The sequence below is a fragment of the Phalacrocorax carbo genome, chromosome 5 (assembly GCF_963921805.1).
Source record: "Phalacrocorax carbo chromosome 5, bPhaCar2.1, whole genome shotgun sequence".
NCBI classification, from domain to species: Eukaryota; Metazoa; Chordata; class Aves; order Suliformes; family Phalacrocoracidae; genus Phalacrocorax; species Phalacrocorax carbo.
The window spans coordinates 55,110,358-55,137,435 of NC_087517.1; the positions used below are offsets into that span (position 1 = coordinate 55,110,358).

Sequence of the window (27,078 nt, forward strand, 5' to 3'; positions counted from 1 at the left end):
GGGAGGCGGGGGCAATGTCGGCAGTCTGCGGCCGGGCGCTCCCGCCCCCACGCGGGAACCAGCAGCCCACAGGGGAGGCCGGGGGCACGGCCGCCCCGCCGCAGCGCTGCCCGCAGCACGCCGTCCTACCCACCTGGGCCCACTGGCGCCACCCCGCCGGCCCCTGGGGCCTCGCTGCGGAGGCGGCTCCGGCTCTCCCGGGCGCCGGGGCCGGCCTCTCTCCGGGCGCTCCCGCTCGCTGCCAGGCGGTTTCATTCATGCTTTCTCCTTCGCCATCTCCCTCTCCGACTGAGGGAAAACGGGAGCGCGCGTGGGCGGCCGCTGGAAGGCTCCCTGTCAGTCAAGCAGCAAGGCGAGCAAGGGAGAAGGAGGGAGAACAGCTTTCCCGGGGGAGGGGGCGGCTGTTGTCGCTGCTGCCAGCCTCACAGCCCTTCCCGGGGGCATCGGCAGGAATAGGGATGGGGGGAGTGGGAAGGGAAGGCGGGAGCGATTTTGCACCACAGACCTTCCCGCCTCGGGGAGGGGCGGCTCCTCTCCTGCCCGCTCATCACCTGTCCCCCCGCCGCCGCCGAGTGGGTGGGTGTGTGCGTGCGGCGGGGGGGCCGGGCGGCCGCTCTGTCTGGCGGGAGCGCCAAGCGGAGGGCTCGGTGCCTCCGGCGGCGGGGAGGCCGGGTGCTGGCAGGGCTGCGTGTACGTGTCCGCCGGGGGCTGCGGGGGCGGCGCGCCGGCGGAGGGGACCGCCTGCCCCTGCTGTTCGCCGGAGGGCGAGCCCGGTGTGTGTCAATGGTGGGGCGGGGGGTGGTGGGGTGGGGGTAGGGTACGTGGGGTGGCGGGATCCCCTCGGCTCTCCCCGGGGCCGGGGATCTCCCCGAGGCTGAGGGGCGCGCTTCGTAGTCCCGGCGACAACCGCATCGCTGCGGGGCGGGGGGTGTGAGGGGGCTCTGAGGAGAGGCGCGGGGCAAGTTGTAGCGGTCGTAACGGGTTCGGGGGGAGGGGGAGGGGGAGGGGGGCGACGGACGGACACACACACACACACACACACACACGCCGGCCGGCGCGCACGCCCTGCAGCTGGCTGAGGCGGGCAGGGCGCTCAGTGGCGGGGAGGGGAGCGGAGCGGGGGCGCCGGTGCAGCGCGCAGCAGGGCTGGGGGCTCGGCGGGGGAGAGGCGCGGCGGGCCCTCACGCGCCGCGCCGCAGCGGGCGGCTCTGCCTTTGTGCTCCCTCCGCACCTGAGTGCGGGGCTGGGAGGGACGGCGCAGGTGGGGGCGGGCACGGTAGGCGGTGGCGGATCCCTGAAGCCGGGGAGGGGAGGTAAGGCTGTACCGTGCTGCGACGGCCGCTCCCGGGGCGGGAGGGGGCGGCTGCGCGCCTGGGGCCGCGCCTTCGGCCGGCGGTGGGGGCGGCGGGCAGGGCAGGTACTTTGCTTGGCTTTTACTGCAGCCGCTTCGCATCTCGTCCTGCCGCGCGGGGTTGGGGGGGGGGTGGGGGGAATGCGATGCCGACAGCAGCAGCCCGGTCCCCCGGGGAAGGACGGTGCTCGGAGGTGGGCAAGCCGCGTCAGCCCGGCCGATGGGCGGAGGGGCTGCCGGGCGAGGGGCTGGGGAGAGCACGGGGGGGAGCAGCCGGCTGTGCGTGCCCGCTCCCGCGGTCCCCACGCAGCTGCCCGCGAACCTGCGAGGGGTGGCGAGGGCGGGCGGGCGGCGGCCCGTCTCCTCCGGCGCCGCTCGCAGCCGCGGGGCGCCTGCTGCCCTCCCCGGCCGGGCCCCGGCGCGGTGGCGGCGTGCGCCAGGTGGGGTCCTCGCCATGCGAATTTCTCCTGTCTTCCCCCGCCAAAGAGTACGCCAAGATACATGGGGAGCAGAGGCCGATGTGTGGGCTTAGCGGTTCTCGCCTGGGAAGGACTAGGGGTTTGGGGGAGGCGGCTCTCAGACCGGTATAGTCGGTAGTTCACTACTGGCTGCAGTTAAAATTTTAGCAGCAGCAACAGCTTTGCGATGCTTTCCGGGAATAGTGCTGCCTTGAGCTGATGTGATGGGCAGCCCGTGGTACGCTGCCGCTTTCTACTAGATGGCAGTGCTGAGAGCAGGATAGTTGGCGTTGTAGGTAATAAAGTGTTGGGAAGCTGGAGACTTAGTGCAGCTGGATGTTGGTGGAACAGAAGAGAGGCTTCTCATGTGTCCTGGGATTTGTCCCTTATTTGCAAATAAGAGGATTTTTGTCAAACTTTACATATGCTTGTCTTGTTATGCAATTACGTTTTAGCGAGACTGTGATTCTTACATTAGGAAAAGAAACCCAAATTTAGTAGGGTAAGCCTTTGTTATATACAGTGTTATTTACGAAGTTTCCGAGGCTTGGATTCAGCTCCAGTGGCTGCCACCCGATTGGTGAAGGTTTACAGCTGAGGATCAGATTCTGTGCTTGTGTTAAGAGCAATAAATTGCAGATTCATAAGAAATGTGGCTGCATTGCCCTATTTTATTTCACGAGTGTTGTATATATTTAGGAAGCAATTTATTGGTTTGATCACAGTTTTGTTAGGCAGTTTGAGATAACTTATTTTTTGTATAAATTATACAGTTAAGGGATCAAGTTCAAATCTCTGATAGATCCAGAGCTCACGTTGATTTCAGCAGAAATTGTGTGGTACATGGCAGAGTGCTAAATGTTTACCGTGTGGAATATCTGAAGTAAAAATTTTCTCTTTGCTTGCCCTACACTTGTTTTCCAATTTGTTCCTTTGGACTAGCAGAACATAGTGCTTTTGCCAATGTTTTCATTGATATATTTGAATTAGGGTTGTATATCTGAAGCCAAGGATTGTTCAGGGGCTCAATACGCACCCATTGAGAGAAAATTTAGCCTGTTGCCTTGAATGTGAATGAAATGGACACCAGAACTCTTGTTTTATATTTGTATATGATGAATCCCAACTTTTTCAGTAGGTATGTGCGGGAAGGTAAGCACATCATGCTCACTTGTATAATTAATTTTGTTGTAATTGAATAGGCATTATTCTTTGTAGGATTTGGGGTTTTTTGTTTCTTGTTTACTTCTCATTTAGCATTATTGTTGTGGTTTAAGGGCTAAGCTTTAAAACGTTTGTCACTCCACTGCAGAGAGTGTTGCCAACTGGATGTCATGCATGTAAAAGTAGAACAAGAGCCTCTAAGTAGCAAGACTATCAATTTAGTAAAAATTTAGTGTGATAAATGGTTGAATGCACAACAAGAATGCAAATCTGGATTATTATAGCAGGCATCTTTTGAAATTAATATCGATAAGGTACAAAGCAGAAAAGCAAATAAACATATTCAGCTTTTAAGTACCTAAACTGTTTTGAAATGGAAGGGCTGTTTTCTGTTATGCAGTTTATGCTTAAAAAAAAAAAAGGGGGGGGGGGGGGGGAAGAAAAGTTCTTTACAAGCATTTATTTTGGTTTATGGATCTTCAAATTGCATTATGTAGCAGGATGCCTTCCAGTATCTGCTTCTTAGTATCTGGAAAGGCAGATGTTGCTGCAGCAGGAGCACTTACACTGATTTGCAGCACAGAAGGAAAAAAAAAAATTCTGTTCTGACTTTCTGCCTCTGCCTAAAAGATCAGCCATTTAGCTCTGTTTCAGGCTTGTCAACAGAAGAGATAAGATAGGGAAATTAAGTTTGTTCAACAAAGGGAGTGAAGTTAGTGTACAAATTAGGAAATTTCTGTTTCCAGAATAAAATGAGTAAATTTGTCTAACAGACTACGTTAAAGAATTCCACTTGCTTGGCTTTACCTTGCAATCATCTACAAACAAAGCCTTGCTAAAAGTCAGGGAGTTTTCCTAGGTTTTGTTAGTTGTTATTTGCTTAACCAGATCACTCTGTCCCATGGGATGTTGAGTCAAAAGGCAGAAGAGGCTGTGGAGCCTAGAGCCCTGTAAGATTTAGTAGAAGAGGGTTTCTAAATTGTGGCTTTTTAAAAGGTGTGTGACAGAACCCTATCTTCACTAAAATCACGGAAAATTTTATTATCGCCATTCTCTTTCTATTCGCTTCTTATCCTGTGTAGACCACAGCAAAGTGTGACTGAGAGGACCTAAGATTCAACCTATGATAGGGCACGGGTTCTTGGTTTAAGCTGATGGTTTAACGAGTTTATTTTTAGTTTTTGTATATAAAGTGCATCTACTTTAGAGGGTGTTTGAGACTCCCTGCAAACAAAACATGCAAGTGAAAGTTAAGAACTGTAGAGCTGATTGTATTGAGGCATCTTTAGCGGAATAAGGCCAGAAGAGATGCACAGTATGTGTATGCTATATGTATATGTGCTACTGCATAGTGAGCGAGCCACAATATTCAAAAAGGACAAGTCTTGAATGTCTCTGGAGGGTCATAGGATTTTTTATCTTTTTTTATCTCACCGTGGAGCTCAGGCACAGTAATTCTTTTTTCGCTCTTTGCAGACTCCTCCCTTAATGGTATGGAACCAACTTGACCTGTGATTTTGAGCAACATTTTAAAGAGCTAGTATGGTAATAATTTGCATGTTTGAGGTCAGATTTGTTCTCCTGCATTGTAAGACTCCTGATTTGTGACCAGCTAGAATTACAGTAAGTGGTTCTGTATGTTCTTGGTTTGTGTCTTTTTTTCCTCTTAGCCCTCCCCTGTTTAGTGATCTCTGCCTGTAGCCTGATTCCTAACCTGTTTGGGGTAGGAGCAGCCTTTCATAACTTGTTTCAGTGGGGCTCAAATCCCAGTTTGCAGCTCTAAGAGGCTGGTGTGGTAGAAGGTAACAGTCTGATGATGGTTTAAGGTCAAGGGTAGCTGCCCAAAGTCTTCAGTATTCTTAAGAAGTGGACCTCTAGCATAAAAAAATGTTTCTTGTTCTCTTTGTGATTCTTTATCATAACTAGTTTCATTCTGTGCTTTACTACTGTGCTTATGTGTATTAACAGCTAGATAGTGTGACCTGCATTTTAATAGCAATGCTGACCTGTTGACACACCTGCATGTGTTAATGGGAACTCTTGTTTTTGACACAAACTCACTCTTCAGGTATAAGCAACTCACTTAAGTTACAGGGAGATTGTGATCTCCCGTATGTGGAATGGGATAAACACCTTCAGACTAGCCTTGTCAATCACCACAGTACAATGAAGCCATTTAGACCATGTTTTCTAAAAGAATTGAATATTTGATGCTGGGTTCAAATAGCAATGAGTGCTAGAAAGAGTGCTGAGTGCATTTAATATCTTTTATGTGCATTAATTTGTTTAGGATGATACTTGTCTTCATAATCCTGTGTGTGCAGACTTGGTACTCCTGGATGTGCCAGAGGTTCAGAAGATTTTGAAAGCTTCAATGAAAGATTACTAATAGCTGCAATGTGCAGAGCCTGCTTGCTAGTTCTGCAGTGTCACACACACAGCTAATGTCACTATCCAAACTGATATCTGTGTGCATAGAATCATAGAATGTCCTGAGTTGGAAGGGACCCACAAGGATCATCAAGTCCAACTGCTGTCCCTGCACAGGACAATCCCAATCTCTGAGGGCGTTGTCTGAGTGCTTCTTGAATATCGTCAGGCTTGGTGCCTTGACTACCTCCCTGGGGAGCCTGTTCCAGGGCTCCATCACCCTCTGGGTGAAGAACCTTTTCCTAATATCCAACCTAAACCTCCCCAGGTACATTTTCTGCCATTCCCTCGGGTCCTGCATATACCATTTCATCAAACTGTGTAAGCTATGACACAGCTAGTCTTAATTCCACTGCTTTTTAAAATCACTCAAATGCTGTAATTCATATATCACTAGAATTGTTCTACTGCTCGTTTGTCCACAGACCATGTTTCATTAAAAGTGCTAATGAGCACCCAGGACTCTGAAGACAGCAGTTTTGTGCAAGGTAAGAATGTTCCTTAAAGAAGCTGATGGAGGATAGAGCTCCAGAGTTCCTGGCAGACACTGACAGCGTAAGATGGCACGGTAGTCTAGTCTGAAATTGTAAGTCTTAAGGAGGACTAGATGTCCTTGGCTTTACAACAAGTTATTGCACTAAAGAAACTTAATAGTGTGCTAGAGTCTGCTTTCAGGACCTGTGTAGGTGCATTTGTTTGTGTTCAGTTACGCTAATATGACTATGGAGCAACTAGATTTTCTCTACACGTGAATATGAATTGAATACCTCTACATTAGAGGAAGGAATTTTATTTACCCTGGTGAACCTGAATCTGCACTCATCGTTTCTGAACTACTTTGTTTCTAGCACTGCTAGGAAACCTAGAAAATGAATGGTGTAATTTTTACAGCCTGACTGGTTCCAAAGGAGTCTCCATTCTGAAAGCTGTGAGTTCTGAAGATGTTAGTTCATTTGCGGAAGGCTGGAACCTGCAGTTGACAAGGGTCATGAAATCTTTGATGTCATAAAATATGCAAAATATTTCATATGAATGATGTTCATACCCTTGCAAAGCCTTTTTTATCACTGAGGCTTTTTGCAGTATAGGGTCCTGTCAGTAAGGAACAGGTTACAGATCAGGAGGCTAGCAAGTTAACACTGCGCATTATCCCCTGAAATACATCACACAATTGTAACTCCAATAATAAATATAAAAATAATACTATACTTGGCAGCTATAAGATTGATAACTGCTCCTGGGAGGAAAAAAAAAATCAATATTAGTGAATATTTTAGCGACTAAGTCCAGTGGATTTAGATTTTTCTGTTTCAAAAAGTGGAATAATCTCATCTCCAGTTTCCACTTCCTTTCACCTTCATTACACAGTTCTTGTAAGAAACAGTAGATGCAGAAAGCAATCTTACAAAGTATGTTTCTATTTAAAAGTAGGCAGTGATCAAATCCTATCATTCATTCCTACATGACCCTGAGAGATACGGGTGGATGTATTTTATTGAGAAATGGAGTTCTAATTTACATGTGGAATTTTGCTAACATTAACGTACCAAGCTTATTTTCCGCACATGCACACCTTTTACAGAAGCAGACTCTGAACTTGGAAATGTATATGCCTAAATATTCAGAATGGCTCTTCTGGTAGGTACCCCTGTGTAGACAGTCTCTTAGGTATAACTTACTATTGCAGAAGTTGCTGAAATCACATCTAAACCTAAAGGAGAACTAAAACCCCAGAAGCAGCTCAATAACAATGCAAGCTGAAGTGTAACAAAAGCACAAAGATCTTCAAAGTACATGTGCTTTGGTAAAGATATGTATTTTCATCTATAAACCCACTGTGAGAAGTTAAAGTTACATGTCCGTTTAGATATCCACTCCCTTGTTCTGTATCTGTATAGTGAACAGAATACTTTCTATTTAGAAGATCACTTTCTATTTACAGTCGTAGCTGTTTATTGAGGTAATGATGTATCTTGTATTGCTAGTGCAGCAGAGAAGGAACTCTGTGACATTTGTTACTTGTTGAAATACATATTTACTGAAATCAGAATTATACCTAGAAATCACAGTCTCTCTAGATCCTGTGAGTTCTCTGTGTGTCTGGAGATGTATACCCTGTGCTCAAATACAAGGGGTACAGGTAAAGATAACTTACGTTATGTGTCATTAGGAATTAGATGTTGAAAATTGGTGTAAGAATAGCACTAGTCTATCAACTTAAGTCAGTAAAGTATAACATTGTTTTAAATGGCAAAGGAACAGATGTCAGATAGTGGGGGAGTGTTGATGCATGCAAAGCAACAAACAAGATGCTTGAAGGAAATTGTCCTTGCAAAATAAAAATAAATATTTGGAGGAATTCTGGTAAAAATCAGTAAGTATTTTAGATTTTCTTTGTAATAAGTGAGTTGGAAGTTGCGTTTTTCATGTCAAGCTCCTAAGTACTTGACAGTGGAGTATTTGTGCTGCGAGACCATATCAGCCTATAAAATAATTGTAAATGAGAGTCAAAAGAAGTATTACAACAAATTCAGTGTTGGGCTGTGAATTAAAGCATATTCTAAAATTGTGATTGACCTTAAATTTAGATTGATAATCTTTTAAAAAATAATGGTTTTATTGATGAGAGAATCTGGAATGTTTTGATTACCTTCAGTTATTTCATCTATACTTAATTTCAGGGTGTTTTTTCATAACCTACATATATTGCTTCTGACATTCTTAGACACACAAACTCAAAACTTTCACATCCTTAAAGACTAAATCAAAGCTTACAGGACCATATGTATTTGCTAATATTAAGGTTGTGCATACCTTCTTTCATTATTGAAACTGCAGCATACTACTTATGTTACTGTTTAATGTATAGTTTAATTCTCTGCTGATTTCACCTGTTAGCAGGGGCAGCTTAGATGAATTTAGATGATTAGTTCATTTGGACAAATGTATACCTCACTTTCAAAATGAGGTTGTATCTCATTTTTTCCCTAATTCTGCACCGCAGAAAGTAGCAATCCTTGTGGTTTCCACCCTGAGAGACAAACGTTTCCTTTTTCCCTGCAGATAGTTGGTACTCCCGTTCAGTGGGAGAGAATATTCTATTTGTAACACCAGTGATATCACCAGCCTGTAATGGTATCTTAGAGTTTGATAGGAAATACAAATGCTGGCATTTTGTAAAGATGCAGAGAACTTTTTCAGGTATCATTGAATAACAAAAACTACTGAAAAAAAAACACTCAGAATTTTGCATGGTGAGGGTATTTGTTCTGAACTGTATCTCTCAGGTGCTATAAATAATAACCGTTTCCATAATAGATGACTTGCAGTCTGTAAAAGCAGGTCATTCTGATTATTACCTTCTTTTCTTCCTGATGTTTCAATGGCAGGAGATTTTTAGCAACCAACAGCATTGCAGACTTTTTTAGGTGGAGGTGAATACTTTATGGGTGTGAGATAAGGGGAGGGCTCCATTAGAGTATAACAAGCTTTGGATCCTTTTGGAAGACTCAATTAAAAAAGTTTAGGTGGGCTAAACCAACAGTAACTAGCTTTTTTCTTTTTTTTTTTCTTTGGTGGTTTTTTTTGGTGGGGGTGGGGTTTGGCAGGCAGATACTTAACCTAATTTCAGTTTTAAAGAAGTGTTGTTACTTGTAGCCCTGTTCCTGCCTCCCACCATCCTCCCCGGGCCACAGCTTTACTACACATGTGTAGAATGATGATTGTAAGTGAACAGTAAGGGTGTGGAGAGAGAGTTGAGAAGTTTCTACTTTGGTTGAGAAAAGTATGGGGGAGCAGAACAGCCCATTGAACCTGATCACTGATCCCAGCTGGTCTTCGAAAATCAGGTTGTTACAAGCAGTCCTTGGGTTGTAGGTTGATAGTTGTCATGTGCAGCTGTGGTGACAACACACAAGGACCAGAAGCTTTTCCACACAGCCACTCTGGAGACCTGTTCTTACAATTCCGCTATTGAGTAGCTACCTACTCGAAGGCAGGCAGCTGGATCTCCCTGGATGCATTCCATGTGTTTCTTAACCAGTAATGAAATTTTGCATCCCATAGTGGTGTCCTTGACTTGACCAAAATTTGGGCTATTTAAAATACAGATATATATTCCTTACTATTTTATGGGAAGGTAGACTACTGCAGGCCTGCTAATAGCAGTGAGAGTCCTTATGGGCTTGAGGTTTCATTTTTCTCCACTCTTGCAAGATTCAGGCTGTACTGTTTAGGTCAGGGCACATAAAAGCAAGCTAGACATCTTGGTTCAGCCTCTCTAAGAGAGTATTTGTTTTGCCAGAGATGATGTTTGAAGTATTTCCTTGGGTATATGATACCACTTTTGAATTTACTCTCAGTTCACTGAATTACACTTGCCTGTTTAGGGTTTTAGGGATTTTTTCTTTTTTTTTTCCTTTTTTTTTAATACAGGTAAATAAAATATGCTTAATATTATTTCTAGCATAATCCAGAGATTCTGGGAAAGGGAGTCCATTCTATTCATCAGGTAATATGATTTTTTTTCCTGATGGTTCCCTGGAGCCCATTTTACTTTTAGGAACAGAGACTTTCTGCTTCCTTCCTGTACCTTGTCTTGTTGAGTGTGGCTAGATTTATTTATTTTCTTTCCCAGAACATCTTCCATTTGGTACTCACAACAGTGTTTGTTCCCTCATTTTCAGTCTCAGTACAGCCTGGGGATTGGCTGTAGCTATCTCCTTTAGGAGCAGAGCCTCCCTTGCCAGTACAAATCACTGCCACCATTCCATACACTGACCAAAACATTTGCTCCTTAAGTATGAGAACAGCAAGCCAGAGAGGTGGAATAATTCAACTAATTGGCTTGTTTCTAAACATGGAAATCAGAGCCTGCAAACATTTATAAGATGAAATGTTGGCGCAGACGTGATAATTTCTGTGAAACTGCAGATGTGACTACTTTGTTATGAAACTGCTGGGAGCTTTGTGAATTATTGTAACAAATCCTGTGACTAAAAAGCATGTAATGGCTATTTTATTCTGCTGGTGGTTACTTCTGCACTTTAGAGCCCATTTAAAATGGCCACGTAGTTAAAATAGTTAACATTTTCTTTTAAATTAGAGGGGGACTTCTGACATAGTTCCATGATGCCTAACTTGCACTCAGATCCATAAGGATTTGAGTTGCCCAAATGCTGAGTGTATTTTAGCCTGTTATTTATTGTCTTAGACCATGTTTTCAGACCCATAAGTGTTCTGTTCTTTGTGGTAAATTACTGCAGTCATGTGTAATATTCTCCATGCTATGTACGTTTTATAACATCTCTAGTTTCTTAGTTATGTTTTTTTTTTTCTGAAGTAGGCACTACTATGTGTTCTTAACTTTTTTTATCTCTTTTGAGCTTTAAGCATCATGTACAACAGTGAACTTTTTAGGAAAAAATATTGGTTTTGTCCCTTTGAATTTTGTATGCACTCTTTGGCACCCTGACCCCTCAAACTCCTGATTGGAAACACTGTAGGTCTTGCTACTGAATATAGTTTTGGCCATTTGCCACAGTTTATGTTGCCAGTGGGCAGCAGATCACAAATGGAGACTCAGTGCTCTAAAGTTTTGTAGTGATGCTAGATAATGAGAGAACCAGCAATTAAGCAACAATATGTTTTATCTGCAGTCTATTCTGTGCAGCTCAGAACATCAGTTTTCAGTCTGTTGTCCTTGAGTGGGTTAGATTACACTGTATGAGCTTGCATTAGGTTAAACTGAGGACTGTTGCTTTGTGTTAGTCCTGGATATGACTTCAATGTTACATAAAGGGTTTTTTAACCAAACAAACTATGCAAGTGGTAAGATGCTGATTCAGGCATGGTACCAGTTTCTGTGTTTGGACAGAGGAAACCATTACCTGTGTATCCAAGATGTAGAAAAAAAGATTCTCTTCTGCTTGGCAAGCTTGCTTAAAAGTCAGGTCCTGCTAACACTGTTTCTGGCTTTACTGTGTTCTATCACAGCCTGCTGGCATTTATCTGGTGGCCTGGGATTTGTAAAGCTGTGCCTGTGAGATTGCTGATTACACCGGGAAGAGAAGACAGTCCAAAGCTAGCTGGAATAGTGTCTGCTGTCATTTGGGAATTTGCTTTATTAAGGCATCCCGCTTACTCTCTTGGTTGTTGATACTGAACTGAAGTAGAAATTGAGAGCAGATCTTTAAGCTGATTTGTTGTCTTGAAACCAGATGTTTATTCTAGCTGGGAATATAGAGTTTCCTATCTGTGTCTACAAGCTTTTCTTCCTTCATATTTTTTTCAGCCGATACCAATATCTCCTGCTCTGTGCACGGCTTTCATCCTTTCCATCTGTGTCTGTTGCCTCTCCAGCCCAAGTGTCATCTCCTCTAGCTATATATTTCTCTCTTTCTCTCACAGAGAGCCGAGCAACCTTCTGCCACAAAGGCTTCAAACCAAGGAAGTGCAAACTGCCCTCTCTGTCCCCTACATCCTCTCAGATTAGCAGCTTCTGTTTGATGTTGTCCAAGTATGAAAGAAGCAGCTTTTCCCTGGAAGCCATAGAATTGGCTACATTTATAATTTCTGAAGATGCAGCATGCAGTAGGTTGCCTGTAAATCCAGCGAACAGCTTAACTGGGAGAAGCATAAAATTGGTGGCAACTGAGTGCTTCAGCAGAAACAAGTAGCCAAGGCAAAAAAATATGAGCAATAATGAGAAAGAAGTTCTAAACCTCTGGAGAACTAATTACCTGTGTCAGCTAAAGTAAATCAAAGGGGTTCAATATGTGATGACCTTAAGATGAACACACCCTAGATAAATAATGATGCATAAGTAGCTAGAACCAGGGAGATTATATAGAAATTACTGCACGCAGCTGCTTCAAGTATTTTAGTACTTTGTTTTTCCTAATATTTACCAGTGTTGCTTTAGCACAGTAGCTGATGTGCCATCTAACATGAATTTTGGGTAAAAATTTTTCTGTTTTTATGGTTTTTGAATTGAGGAAATACTGTGAGATAGGTTAGGATATGATGCTGTAGTTCTGTGATTTCTTTAGTCCTTTTGTTACAATGTGTTGTGTATTTGTCCTTAAGCAAGGTGTTCAGTGTGTTTGGAAGGGAAAGGGACTTCCAGTAAGTTTTGAGTTAATGACAATTTTTCACATGTTGATAACTGTCTTCTAGAGCTGGTCTTCTAGAGTTACTGGTATTTAAGATACAAGTAACAGCAGTGATAACTTGTAGATCTTATTTAGGTTTGGACAAAAAGCTTTTGAGGAGTGTCTGCGGTTACCTTTGCTTTCATGACATTCAATATACTTGGCATCAAGTTTATTATAGACTGTTAGCCTAGAATGCTATTAGCTGATAATGGACTGGCTGTTGAAATTCCTCTGTCCGTAATAGGGAGACACACACATGCCTTGTTTGTAAGGGACTTTATCATGGACTCGTATGAGCTGATGGCCACCACTACAGGATACATAAAAGAATCATTTGCTTCTGGTTTTTTATTCCTCTTTTGCAACTGATTGCCATGGACGTCATGATCTCTGATTCTGAGAACACAGCAGGTATTTGGAAAATGGTCCTGGAAAATGCCACACTAATCCATCTAGCTTTCTAGGCCATTTCCTGAAATATTGAACTTAGGCATTGCATCTACTTTCTTGTGATTGCCAAATTTCTTCTTTGGTTGCTGCATGATTTTAGGAGGTGATGCTTTATAAGTTACCAGGCCTAGAGATAAGCAGAAATCTGAGATCCTGCTAACAAGTCAGGCTAGATAGTCATAGTGGTTTACATTATATTGGTCCTTTGTCCTAGAGAAGAACTTTTTTTCCTGTTGTTCAAGAACTGGTCTCAGATCAGTGTAAATTTTAAAGCTGCTCTGCCATGCTAATCTCTTACTGCATTATTTTGGAGCTGTTAAGTGATGATAATTTTGAATGTTTAACTCGTTTTGTTTGAGGATTTCTAAACTTTTCCTGGCAGACTGTTTCTTAGTGACACTGTTTGATGCAGGGAGTGGTTTTGGGCTACCAAAGGGATTGGAAGGCAAAAGAAGCTGTTTCTTTTTTTTGCGTCTGTTTTGTGCAGTGATGCCATGAAAAGCAAGGGCTGGAAAGGGTGAGAGAGTGATTGATCCTATCCACTTCTGTACCTGCCAGGCATTCACATTTGAGGAACATGATGCAGCAGCAGAGGCCCATCTGCTGATGTTTCCCTTTGCATGAGATAATCCCTTAAAGAAGGGGCCTAACATAAATAACCTTGCTGACCTGTGTCTCTGTGTATATGCCATATCATGTCTGTGAGTGTGTTTTTAACTGCTGCACAGAAAAGGGGAAGTGAGAAATCAAGTCAGCGCTAGAGCTGGAGAAACTAAGCACTCCCTTTAGTTGTATGCAGGTCATTATTTCTGAGCAAGGTTTAGCATATTTGCAAAACTGGGACCAATATAACTTCAGAAGTTACCCCAAAATGAAGCTTAATTCCTCTTTGTATTGAATTTGATTGCAGAAGTCCCCCAGATGGTGGAGGAGACAAGATCGGATTACATGGTGATGGCTTGCAGGTTGTGAAATTTCAAGTCCACACAAGCATAGGTATTTTTTCTGTCTGAAAGGATCCTAATACTCTGCTGGGGGGCAAAAGCTGCTGTTCTGTTTTGACTTGAGGTGGCGCTAGGGAGAGGAAAACAGTATTGGCAGCAGCTTCCTTTCCTTTGAGCAGTATACTCCCTAGAGAACTCATTAATTTTTAAGGCTGTGGCAGCAATAGGCTAAATGGTATTTAGTAGTGATATACTGATGGTTTGAGGTGCTGCATTTATCCTTTTGGGATAACTGGTTCTGCTCCCTTCAGTGATGTGTTGCACCCCAAGATCAATGTGGAAATTTAACCAGAGCAGGTGGCTATTTAGCAAACAGGAAGATGCCATTGGGTACAGTGGTAGAAACAAGAAAACTGTTTTCTTTCTACAGCATTGTCTGCTCTCTGTTCGAATCCTTCTTAAGATCAATTTACCATGCTAATAAACTCAGCCTGTTTGTAGAAAGGGAGGAATAACGCAAGAAGGTCAGGCTCACAGTAGTTTACCCTGGGGAGACAACAGTGTGTGAAAGGCAAGGTATGGTATGATATCTAATCAGTAATTGCTGGTCAGGGTGAGTGTCTTGATTGTTAACATACAAGGTCTTACTGTTGTGAATGGATAAGCTTTTCAAACCCAGGCCCTAAAAGAGTGGTCATGTTTCACATACATGAATAGGTGGCCGTTTTGTAGCTTGTAGTGTCCAAATACTTAATAAAATTAAGTAAAATTAAGGCAATACTGTCTTAATTGGAAAGTCTTATATCAGACAGGATGGGGAGCTCCTGAGTCCTGGCCTAGGACCTGAGTTGGTCCTCTTTAAGAAAAGAGCTTCCTCCCTAAGAAAAGTCATAACAGACTGCCACTGCCTTTTGAGCTACAGCACTGGACTCTAGAAGAAACATGCTTTTTTTTTTCCCATGGGTAATCAAACTTAAGCTGGCAGAGCCCAAGCAGGGGAGGCTGTGGCATGGCCCTGATACCATTTTGCTGTCACCTGTACAGATGACCACGATGCATAGGGTGGGATAAAAGGAGGATCCTCCCATGTCCCACTGCCAGTTGTCTGGGGTTCACAGGTGGGACAGACCTGGCAGCAGCCAAGGCGTGAGGCACTCTGAAGGCTGTTCTTCGGCACACGTTCACCTCTGTGAAGGTGAACAGAAATACTGAAGGATATAGAGTGGAGTATCATTGGACATTTAGGGGCACCAGTGCCTGGACCTCAGGACAATGAAGGCAGGAAGCAGTCAGCAGATGGGCCTCCATTTGGTGGTGAAACCACTTAGTGGCTTTACTTTGACCTTACCATCCTTACTTTTAACCTTACTGGCCTTACTTTAGTACTGAAACCACTTACTGCAGACTTGAATGGTAACGAAGTGCCTCTGTCCACAATCTTAACACTGTCTAATGCTGCTTCCCCTCCCCACTACTGCAATCCATTTCCAAGTATTAGAAGTCAGAGCAGTGCATTCTGCTCCAGCTGATAGGGTTAGAGCTCCAAGTTTGACACTACATATTTTCTAATCAAAGAAACAATGCCAAGATACTGTGAAATAAACCACATATAAACATCATGGGAAGAGTAATGCAAAGTATATTCTGTGCATAAAGCTCTTATATCTACTGTGTATTTCATCACGTTTGGAAGTTATAGTGCTTGTCTTCCTGACCCTGAACTGTAGACAGCGTCAGCCCTGTGATGGAAGCAGGATCAAGCTCTCTAAATCAAGAGTAACAGAACAAGTACACATGGACTGTGTTCCAGACCCCAGAAACAGCTGCATCCTTTAATGCCCATTAATATAAATGAGTATTTAGACACTGGTAATTCCTCATTCTTTGGGGGGATCCTAGCCACCCATACATCCCACTGAGATTAGAATCAAGGGCATTTACGGTCTTAAATATCTGCCAGAAATGTTCTCTGTTTTTAGAACTTGAAATGTTTCCAAGCTTGCCTCTTTTTTTGTTGTTGTTGGGTTTGGGTTTTTTTGTGGGGGTTTTCGGGTTTTGTTAGGTTTTGTGGTGTTCTCCCCACACACACCCCCACCCCCCCTCCCCCTTTATTTTAAAATTAAAACACAAAATCCAGTCTACCCTGATACTAACACTTTATCCCCACCTTCCTCCCAGGGTCTGTCTTCCTGGAGCACAACCCTGTATATTGTGTTTCAGTAAGTTTCAGGATCGTTTTGCTAACATATAATTAGGGATTTATAATGTAAATCCTGACACAACCTTAACTAGCCTATTGCAAATGTGACACTATTAATTAAGGACTCTCTAGGGTGCAGTATGCTCCTTGGTGGATAAGCTTCCTGGAAATTTAATGGCAGTTTGCAAATTGACATCAACTTTTGGGTTTAGTCTGTCTCTTGCTAGTATATAAAGTCATTTCTGATAATGTGAGAGGTTCCGTTTTACTTTGTTTTACTTTCATCTCTGTTAAAAAAATTGTTTCACCCTTCTGCCATACTTTAGGCAGGAGGATGAGTCAGCTGGGGAGATCCTGGAGAAACAGTACAAAGACAGATTGCTTTGTGTCCAGTCAGTCTTCTAGAAAGTAAGCAGGTTATTCGTGCCCAGCCCTCAGTAACCAGTTGAATTTCTATCCCACCTGTTGGTGAAGGTCAGTTAGGTTCAGAAAAGGCACCTGAGATTTGTGTGTAATTCTAGCTTTATTTCTGCCCAGTAATTTTATGGAGGTTGAGATAAGAGTTATAGGGTGCCGTGGGTTTTCCTTAGTTCTTGTTACATCTGGAGGCTAGATTATTTTGCTTCATCTCAGAAAAATGTTGAATTGTTTTTATTTGTGGGATGCTACAATATTCTGTACTACTCACAGGTTATCTATATAACATCACTGTGCAATAACTTTCTAAACAACTTAATGTATGGACATATTCATTCTGGAATATCTATTCTAAAATACTCATCCTACTATACTATGACATAACTTGTATCCATAGACAAGTTCATAAAAGTTTAATAGTTTTGGGGAGGTCTAACTGTAAGAGCCAAACTGACCTATGTGGAAGAAATTCTTTTGTGTAGAATTGCTTGGCTAAAGTGCCATCTTTTACAAAGATCAGTATTTATTTAGCTATTATATATTATCTTTCAAAGTGTGCCATCCTAAATATTACCATTTTGTTTTCAAGTTGTTTATTGCCAAGTACTTTCCAGCCACTTCATTTAAATACTTCAGTGAGAACAGATCTTCTTTCTTGTAGAAACCTGGCTGTTTCTTTTTGTTTGTTTCTTTGTTTGAAAGAGAGAGTGGGTCCTTTAAAGCACTTCACTCTAAAACAACTGTCCCTTTTCAAGCAATTTTTATAGATTTAAAATATGCCCGCCCAATCTAGGGTTAACCATGCAAATAGCTTAACTCTTTTACTAAATTTTAGAATACTACTAGACACAAAAGCTTATTTAGTGATGACATATATCTTTCAGTGTATTCTACTTGTGGATGTTCTTGACTTATGCTGTTTGAACTCTACAAATGCTGGGAACCATGAAAATTTTGGCTACCTTTGCTCATGTCATATGCTTTTCTAGTATGATGCTTGCTCAAAAGATGATCAGGCTGTTTTGATGGTCTCAATGCTGAGAGGTCATGAATCTGCACTAATATTTAATGGCAAAGCAGTCTTCAGAGTGGAATTGCACATGAGAGCAGAAAAAATATTCCAAAATCGAATAGAGCTCTGCAACATCCTTATGAATGCATGAAGACTGCTCTGAGCTTGCTGGATCATCTTGGGTAACCCTATCAACCCCACTTATGGCATGAAACAAAGGAATAACAAGCAGATGCTGGGCTCCTTCAGATAGTATCATTCTTTGCAGGAACTGGCTAGGTAAGGCAGTTAGGATTTGCAGTGTGAACATCAGCAGCAGCAGAATGGGGGTAGGAATGTGTCCAATTCTTTCAAAGTTAGGCTTCTATGGGGAGATTTATAGTTTGCTTAAAATACCCCCATGTGAGCGAGTTTGGTGCAAGTTCTTAATGTGAACTTAAGCCATTTAACAGAAGTGGCTATAAGTACCTTTCCATTATGTTTATGCAAACCATTTGACAAGCTCTCTGGACGTACATTGAATTCAGAATTACAGCACTTGCATTTTTACGTGGCCTGTGATCTGTTTCTGCTCTTTGTTACTTATGACCTGTACTCTGGCTCACCCAGAGGCATACAAACAATAAGCAGTGCTGCGTTATTTGGATTGGGATTCATGTGGGTGGGAAGGGGTGTTATATAATTTTAATCCAGCAGTTGGCTTAATGGGGGGGTGGGGGGTGGGGAGTGATGGCTATGCAGGCATGGGGATGCAGAGCAGCATTGGTAGATGGGTGAAGGGCTGTGTGGCAGGACAATAACTCCATTTTCATAGTCTAATTTCCTTTGATACAGCTGCAGTGTATATCACATGGGGAAGTGCTAATGGCCAGGAGGTGTTTGCCCACTCTTTACCCTCTTAGAAAGATGTCCTTGGAAAGACTTATGTGGGATTTTGGTAGGTTTGTGAGACTGGACTCAAAACTGTGCACTCTGAGCATCTGGTAATCTTAATACTCATAAGAGTCCTAAGCAGGATGGGCCAAGCCCAGAGTGTTGTGGTGAACAGAGTTAACTCCAGTTGGTGGCCGGTCATGACCAGGGTTCCCCAGGGCTCAGTGTTGGGGCCAGTTCTGTTTAATATCTTTATCAATGATCTGGATAAGGGGATCGAGTGCACCCTTAGTAAGTTTGCAGATGACACCAAGTTGCGTGGTAGTGCTGATCTGCTGGTGGGTAGGAAGGCTCTGCAGAGGGACCTGGACAGGCTGGATCGATGGACTGAGGCCAATTGTATGAGATTTAACAAGGCCAAGTGCCAGGTCCTGCACTTGGGTCACAACAACCCCATGCAACGCTACAGGCTTGGGGAAGAGTGGCTAGAAAGCTGCCCGGCGGAGGACCTGGGGGGAAGTGATTGTGCCCCTGTACACTGTTGAGGCCACACCTCAAGTACTGTGTTCAGTTTTGGGCCCCTGAGTACAAGAAGGACATTGAGGTGCTGGAGCGTGTCCAGAGAAGGGCAACGAAGCTGGTGAAGGATGTAGAGAGCAAGTCTGATGAGGAGCAGTTGAGGGAACTGGGGTTGTTTATGCTGGAGAAGAGGAGGCTGAGGGGAGACCTTATTGCTCTCTACAACTACCTGAGAGGAAGCTGTAGTGAGGTGGGTGTTGGTCTCTTCTCCCTGGTTACTAGCGATAGAACGAGAGGAAACAGCTTCAAGCTGCGTCAGGGGAGATTTAGATTGGATATTAGGAAAAATTTCTTCATTGAAAGAGTGATCAGGCATTGGAACAGGCTGCCCAGAGAGATGGTAGAGTTGCCATCCCTGCAGGTATTTAAGAGACAAGTAGACGTGGCACTTCAGGGCATGGTTTAGGAGACATGGCAGTGTTGTGTAAATGGTTGGACTTGATTATCCTAGAGGTCGTTTCCAACCTTAATGATTCTGTGATGCTTGCTATTTTGCTTCATGAAATCCAGCAAGAGGGAATTATCCTTACTGCCCAAAGTCTGAGTGCTAAGGGGGATATTGGGACCACTTGTAGTGGCTGGCTCTGTAACAGGTTTTTTGTATGTTATGCGGGAGGCTCAGGTTTCATCAGAGCAGAGAATTTTATTTCCTCATTTCACTGAGGTTAGATTTTTACAGGAGTGTAACTGTGTACCTTGTAGAATCTGCAGGAGAGCAGAGCTTATATGTATTGAGACAGATCTCCCACACTGCTGTGAAAACAAGGGCACAAATTCAGAGTAGCTGGATGTAAATCTGAAGTAGCTGTCATGGAGACTGATGTTCTCTCTAGGAGTTAATCTAGATTTACATCAGGGTAACTGTGACCAGAATCTCTCAGGATTCATCTTTGCTAGACTTTAGTAGGTCACTAAATTAATTGCTAATGAACTTGAGATGGTTGATTATTGTTGATGCTTCCCACATATTTCTTCTGTCTTACCATCATAGCATTTAAAGACAGAGCTCCACTAGATCAGACCGGATCTTACCTCTTCTGAACTTCTGCTTGTCTAAAGCTGTTCCCTTCAGCTAGAACTAACACACAGAATGCAGTCTGCAGACATTACTCCAAAGCACTGCAGTCCTCAGGAATCCAAGCTTGTGCACATCTAGGGCAAAACCAGAAAAGACATGGCAGTCCATATTGCCTAAGACACTATGGGATTAGGAAGGGATTAGCAGAGGTCCTACAAGGCAGTCCCAGACAGCCTCCTTTTGAAGGCTGGCCTTGCCAGTTTCCACAGTGGAGCGGGGCAGCATGACACTTGACATAAATACAGTAGTCAGTTAAGTTGGCTCACACCGAGGTATCAAAGAAACAGCATGAGCTACCTCCCATCAAAGCACTTCTTCCCTTGTGTGTGAGAAAGAAATTGAATTGGTGCTTTGTTAATTCTATACAAAGCAGGTTGTAACGTGAAGTATCTCATGGTAAAATACTAATTTGCAGCATCCAGGGCCTTTGGGAGGGGAAATGGCCAGAGTCAGACCTTGAAAGAGTGACAATGAGGCATCTGGAAGTTCTGTCTCCCTCCCTTTCTCTTCGGATTTCATCCTCAGCATTACAGTAAAAAGGCACACCTTTCTTGTATGTGCTTTGTATGATTTAAATGAAATTGGGATGCCAAAAGTATGGAATTTGTGTGATCCTGCTGGAATCTGGGCAGGGAGATCTTATGACAGTCTTACATGAAAACTAAATTCAGGTTCTGTTCCAGCTTCTTCCAGAATGGAGGCAGAGAAGGGCAGTTGAAGGAAGACAACTGAGAACCCCTAATGCCCTTGAAGATAGTAAAAGGATCTGTGTCGGGCTTGAAAGCAAAGCTAAATTAGGCTTCTATTCGATAAAAGGTCCTTATTCTTAAAATAAACATCTTGTTAGGTCCCACCAAAAATTGTATCTAAGCAGAATGAATCTAAAATGTCACCCTTGTCTTTACAGACATGCTTAACAACCTTCCAGTCTTTGGGCTTCACTTTGAACTGGTCTCTCTCCTTACCATTTGTAGTTTGAATTGGGAAGGCTTGGTCATACTGACTGGTGAACATGCAATGAAGATGTAAAAATACAATAAACTGGTGATCATCTTTCTTGCCTGCATAAGAAAGTAAAGGCATTGTGCCAAGCAAATATGCGCATTAGATGACTAACAGAGCTCCCACACTGTCAGTGTAGGCAGGGAATATGCAATGCAGCCACATATGTGTCTCAGAACCATACTGGGTGCTTTTTATTCTTAATGTTGTGTTTTGTTTTTAAATACAAGTTCAGATCCTTGAGCAGGATGTTTCTCTCTATGCACAGAAAACAATATTGGTCATAGTTTTTGATGTATGATCAAGTTTTTAAAACTACCAGCTGATACCTGTTGTGAGTGACATCAGAATTTCAAGTGATTGCTATAAACATTCACTAGGATAGCAGTGCATGCTGTGTAATTATCTGAGTTTACTTTTTTTAAATGACTGGAAAAACCCTTAGGTTTTTTCCAGTGGGAATGCTGTTGAGAAGTTTTGGATTTTAACTGCCTTGATTGAGGTTTGATCTCTCTTTCTTTGATAAAATTGCTGTGAGGTTTTGACAAAAATTAGTATGCAGTAACAGAGCAGTTGAATTCTGTTTGATACCTGCTTAGCCATAGTTTTAAAACATACATGCAGATACTACTGAGCTGAACACCCAGGGAAGTTCTGTAAATCCCTCTAAGCAGAGTGCAGTTCAGCTTTGCATTTAATCTAGCAGTGAGCTTCCACTGAAGATGGTCCCCTTTTCACTCCTCCAACGATGACTAATCCACCCCCCAAATTAATTAGTTTTCCATCAGTTTTGTAGGCTGAAGCAGCAGCCTTGTTGCTGCATGGATAGATAAGATAGATGGATACTATGTAATAGAGGTGAGTGACCAGAATGAAACAAACCCCTCTCTCTCTACAGCAGTGGAAGGTTAGATCATCTTAAATGCAACATGAAGCTAACCTTAAGTGTTTGTTTTTTGTATGGTAGTCTCATTTACATTTCCCAAGAAATGTTAAGGGCCCACTGAGCTAAGAACTTTGCAAACACAGAATGGGAGACCATCTCTTGAGCTGAATCTTAAAAAATTGAGTCACTGAGAACAAAAAACAAAATCCCAGACCACCAAGTTACAGTTCTGTGGCCTGGCAACCAGATGATGAAGTATTCAATGTACAGTCTTCAGTTGTTCCTGGAGCTAATTTTTTTCCAAGTCTTTCACACTTTTCACTGTTGTATAAGCATGCAATATAAGCGGACTTCCAGAGTGTAGGTAGAGAAAGGCAGAAGTCTTCAGACTCTTTCCAGGACTCTCTTTCATTGAGAGTGGCAGATCTGTCAATATTCTTTAAGACCTGAATGACCTTCTATCTGATGACAAACTAATTTGTAGCAGTTCAGGAAGCAACAAAGCTGTATTTCCCTTACAGAACTACTTAGTAGCCTGTGTAATATGGCTTGGTCTCTATTTTAAACACTTGTTTCTTCTTTCTTGATCTCTGTGAAAGTTGTCATCTGGATCCCTCACCCCAGTTACTGTATCTTTACCAGCAAAACCTGCTATTATGTGGACTAGCAGTTACAAGGGGTTGTGTGGAATGACTGGGGCAAACGTCCATGGAGACTCTGCATTATATACACTGTGCTTTCCACTCAGCTGGTTAATTAAACTTGGTTTTCAGATCCCAAGACAGAAGCCAATTATGTACACGCTTTTTTATGTTAATAACAAGTTTCTGCTCCTCAGTCCCAGGAGGCTTGGCCCTGTCTTAGGTTTGTCCATTCTTAAGATGGAGAAAAGGGAGTATAAGGACAAACAGTTGGAGAGTGTGTGGCTCTGTGTAGTCCTTTTTCAGGCAAATACTCTTGTCTGATCTGGGGTTGTAGATGGAGTGAGGGAACACCTTACAACACACCATCGCTACAGATTGCTTGAATAATGTGTTCTCTGGAATAGATTCTACATCCTTACCAGAACAAGGAAAAAGTGAACAGTAGCAATAAAGCATTTTCTCTTTTTGCGTTCTGCCCTCTGGGTTTGTGTTACTGTTCTGTGATGATGCTCCTCCACGTTAACCTGCTTTGCTGCTCCGTCAGTGCCAAAGTGTAGATACAGATAATTGCGTGCACAATTTTTGCTTGCATTTGGGCAGACTATGCCAGTGTTTTCAGCAAAAGTTAACATGGTAGTTTAAAAACTTGGGGTTTTGATCATAGAGAGCACAAGATAAAGTAATTCTTGCTTCCATGAACTAGCCTGAATGTGCTGCTGAGTACTTGCTACCAGAAGTTTTGCAATTGCTTATCAGTCCTCCGTGACACATCCTCTAGAGGTTTCACAAAGAGCAAAATGAAGTGCTGAAATCTTTTCTTAACTTGGAGCCTGATTTTGCTGGCTCTTATGCACATGACTAAGTGCTCCTGTGACTAGTTTTGGCTGCTCATGTCAGTATAACGAAGGACACAGAAGAGTTTTAAAAGCAAGGTTATGCAGTTGTATTACATTATTGTTTAAGGTGAATAGCTTTCTGTAAAGCTACTCTGCCTCCAAGGTTTTCCTTATAATCATGGGCACATGACAGCATATTTCTTCTATATCAGTGTAAAGTAGGTGTAAAATGCTACTAAATCTAAATATTTTTTTCACATCAGTTTTGCATTGATAATAACTGCAAGATGCGTGGTAATTGAGAATAAGACTGAACATTTTCAGAGACAAGAGTGATTCCTAACTGTCTTTGCTTTAGTGGTATTTTCTTCTGATTGTTTACCTGCTATTGGAGAGACAGAAAGATGGGGCATGTTAGGCAATAGATGGACTTACTTCCTTCAAGAGTTTAAAACTACACTTGTCCCTAAGTAGTGTGGTGGGGGAAAGAGCAAGCAGAGGAGGAATGTTTGAATTTAGAGGCAGTGTGGAGAAAGGGATTGAGTGTGGAATCTGGGAAGGCACCTGTACTGCAGGCAGGCTACAACAGTTGTACATAGCTTAAAAAGAGGTAACTCTTTCTTTCTAGAAGCTACAAGGATCTAGAGATACAGGACTTATGCCTACAGCTTCAGCATTAATTCTTATTCATTTGTTCTCTCTGGAAATGTCATGGTACCTGGTTCCTGTGCTTGGTGTGCAGTGTATGTAAAGAAAACCCTTTTATACCAGCATTTGAATATGTACTGCAGGCACTAAAGAAGGTCAAGGAACAGCATTTGGGGCTGCTGTCATTGCAAATAGCTTTATGTTAAAAACTAAAATGTGTGATCAAGTTACCTTGTGTCAGCTGAACCACAGTAACCATGTGTACACATTCTTAGACTGCTTGTGTAAAAGCACTAAGCACTTCTTGCTTGAATTTTATCAATGTTGTCTTCCATTTGCATTGGACTGAGCATGCAGAGTCAATTACACTTCCACTTAACAGAAGAAATACTTTATATACAGGGCCAACCTGTTCAGATACCGGAGTCCTTTGTGTAAAGGCAAGGTTAACATAAGGAGAGCTGTATACAGAGGCATAACATCTTCTATTAGACTGCTTGATGTGGTTTGGGCATACACTTTGGCCTTCAGTAGTGCGTAAAGAGGCACCAATTCCTTTTTTCCAGTGGCAATCAGTTATGAAATCCAGTTACTCCTTGGTTCTGCACCTCATGGATATGCTGCTGGAGTGGAGTGAGTGCATTGCAAAACCTGTTTCTTGGGAACCATTATACAGAGCTGGTGATTATGTCATTGCCAGAAGTTTCAGAGGAGCAATGGGGGTGTTGATGGTAGACTCAGAACTATCCACACTGTCTTTTTATGGGGCTTGTTAATTGTTTTGAGTGGCACCTGCTCTGTAAAAGAAGGTTGGCTCCCCTTAGGAGTTGCCTGCAAGACATCTTTTCTGTGTTCGAGCATTGATTTAAGCAAATACATCAGAAAACACACTTAAAAACATCTAGCTGAAAATAACTGTCATTTTTTCCTGCGAGGGAGGGAGAGGTGTTTCTAAGTGGCTATAAAAGAATAAATACCATCTGTATGCTTTATGCCTGATTTTTCTGGTTTTAAGAATAACTTTTAGATTATGTTTTGACACACACTGTGTGCACAGACAGTGTTTCTTATTCTTGGACCTACATAGTTCTTCCATACTATGTTTGTATTACAAGTGAAAGACATAGCATGTGTCCAGATCTTTACAGCAAGTTTCTTCCCTTGACTTAGGGAGCACTTGACTATCCTCCCTTGTCCTGGGTAGCAGAGGATTACTCAATGCTAAGATGTGCTGTGTTGGTTGAGGTGATTTTTTTTGAGGAGTGCCTCACACGTGATTCTGCTGACTTGCTTTTACCTGGATGCTGTCGTCTGGTATCCTGATGTCTTCTAAGAATGTGACTTGCTTTTAAATATGTTTTTCTTTAACATGCAGGTGTGCTTATCTATATGCAGTGGTCACCTCATGTCCCAGTGTCAGACACAGTGTCTGAGTATCTAGGCAGTCTTTGATTTATTAGCCTATTCAAAACTGGAAAGATCAGTTTCTAGTGAAATGGACACTCTGTTTCAACAGAGTGATTTCTGATTTCAACAGGACCTCTGTAGGGGGAGGTTCTTTCAAGATTTAGCCCTTTATACTCTTGTTCTTCAGAAGACTTCTTGATTGGGCTTGTAATGCAAAGTATGTTGGCACCAATAGAAAGAGTTGTATTGGTTTCTGTGGTCTTTGGATGAGACTGTGGATGAACTGGCCTGATGTTCACAGTGCAAGGTGCTTTAAAAGTAGATGACAAATCATATAAGCCGTGGAGGCAGAGCACGGTATCATCTGGACAAAGAACACATCTCTGGCCCCTCCCTTAGCAGAATTTGTAAAGAAGGAAGAAGTCCTTGCAGTTTTAGAGGTGAATTTCTTTCTACATCTCTGCGTGGTTTTGCTGTGCTTTGAGTGGCATGTTTGACACACAGTCTCTGAGGCTGTGATGGACTGTCTATTTCCAAATTATGTATTCAGTTAGCCCCCCTATGTGGTAGGTATGACACATTCAGCAGTCCATCTCAAATAAGTAGGAAGGGTCTCTGTCTTGTACTCAGAGACCTTTAAGCACTCTCAGATTTTAATGAAATTGGCCGTTCTGATTTCAGCTGAAGGCTTTTTCCATATGGAGCAGATGGCTCCTAAGGGAGCTTAGCTTATGGATTGTCCCCTTTTCCTTAAATACTAAAAGACTTTATGGTACGTACCCTTCGGACACCTGGAAGGCTTGGGGTAGATCCCAGTTCCTGTACACAGGCAATAAGCAAAAGCAAGTGAGTCAATAGCAACACAGGAATATGCTTCATGTCCTTTCCATTCTTCTTCCCACCCCACAGATCAGTGGCTTGATACTGCCTTTATGGATGAATGTCACATCATGGTCTTTTAGAATTTCTTTTCAAGAAAAGTTATGTGTAAAGGCCCTGGATGATTCTTGGACATATGATAGTGTTAAAGCTTAGATTTTTCACTTATTTTTTAGGATTCTAATGCATAAAGGATATAAACGGTAATCCCAGAGGACCATCTGTCCTGGAGCAGACATTGGAACTGAGCTGCTATGTGACTGAAGGACTGAGTGCATGTCAGATGGTAAGTAAGGCAAGAAAGATCAGGTATATCATACTGTCACTTCAGTACAGATGAAAAACAGTCATACGCTCTTTCAGAACTTTTCCTAATCTTCTTGGAGAGTGCAAAGAACAAAAACAAAAAAAAAAGGGGGAAAATTTGTTGCAGGTTGTAAATGTTTTGCAAAGCCCTGTTAGCATGGAGGGTACTTTTTGCTAGATCTTTTTGTAGTGGACTGTATCTTTTAATCTAGCTGTGGTTCTTACACCATGCAAAGAGTCCATTTTATGTCCATTACTGACTTGATGTCTATGAAGATAGTTTTAGCTAGGATTTCTAAAGAAGCCTAGAGGACTGAGCTTTTGTCTTATAAAATCTCCATAGAAAGTCCTTTTAAATCA

At 42.7% G+C, this 27,078-nt stretch overlaps 1 protein-coding gene across 16 annotated transcripts in view; it reads left to right on the forward strand.

Annotated features, from left to right (window-relative positions):
* Positions 1-603: 603 nt before the first annotated feature.
* Positions 604-27,078, forward strand: part of PTPN5 (protein tyrosine phosphatase non-receptor type 5) — a 90,249-nt gene continuing 63,774 nt past the window's right edge. For 7 of the 16 annotated variants that reach the window (XM_064452561.1, XM_064452560.1, XM_064452562.1 and 4 more), the window contains exons 1-2: positions 1,452-1,545; positions 26,589-26,698. Coding sequence is in view for 12 of the 16 variants with exons in the window: in XM_064452550.1 (XP_064308620.1) it covers positions 26,689-26,698 (10 nt within the window). In the remaining 4 variants the exon portion in view is untranslated. The other 9 variants (XM_064452555.1, XM_064452552.1, XM_064452551.1 and 6 more) reach the window with 9 other exon arrangements.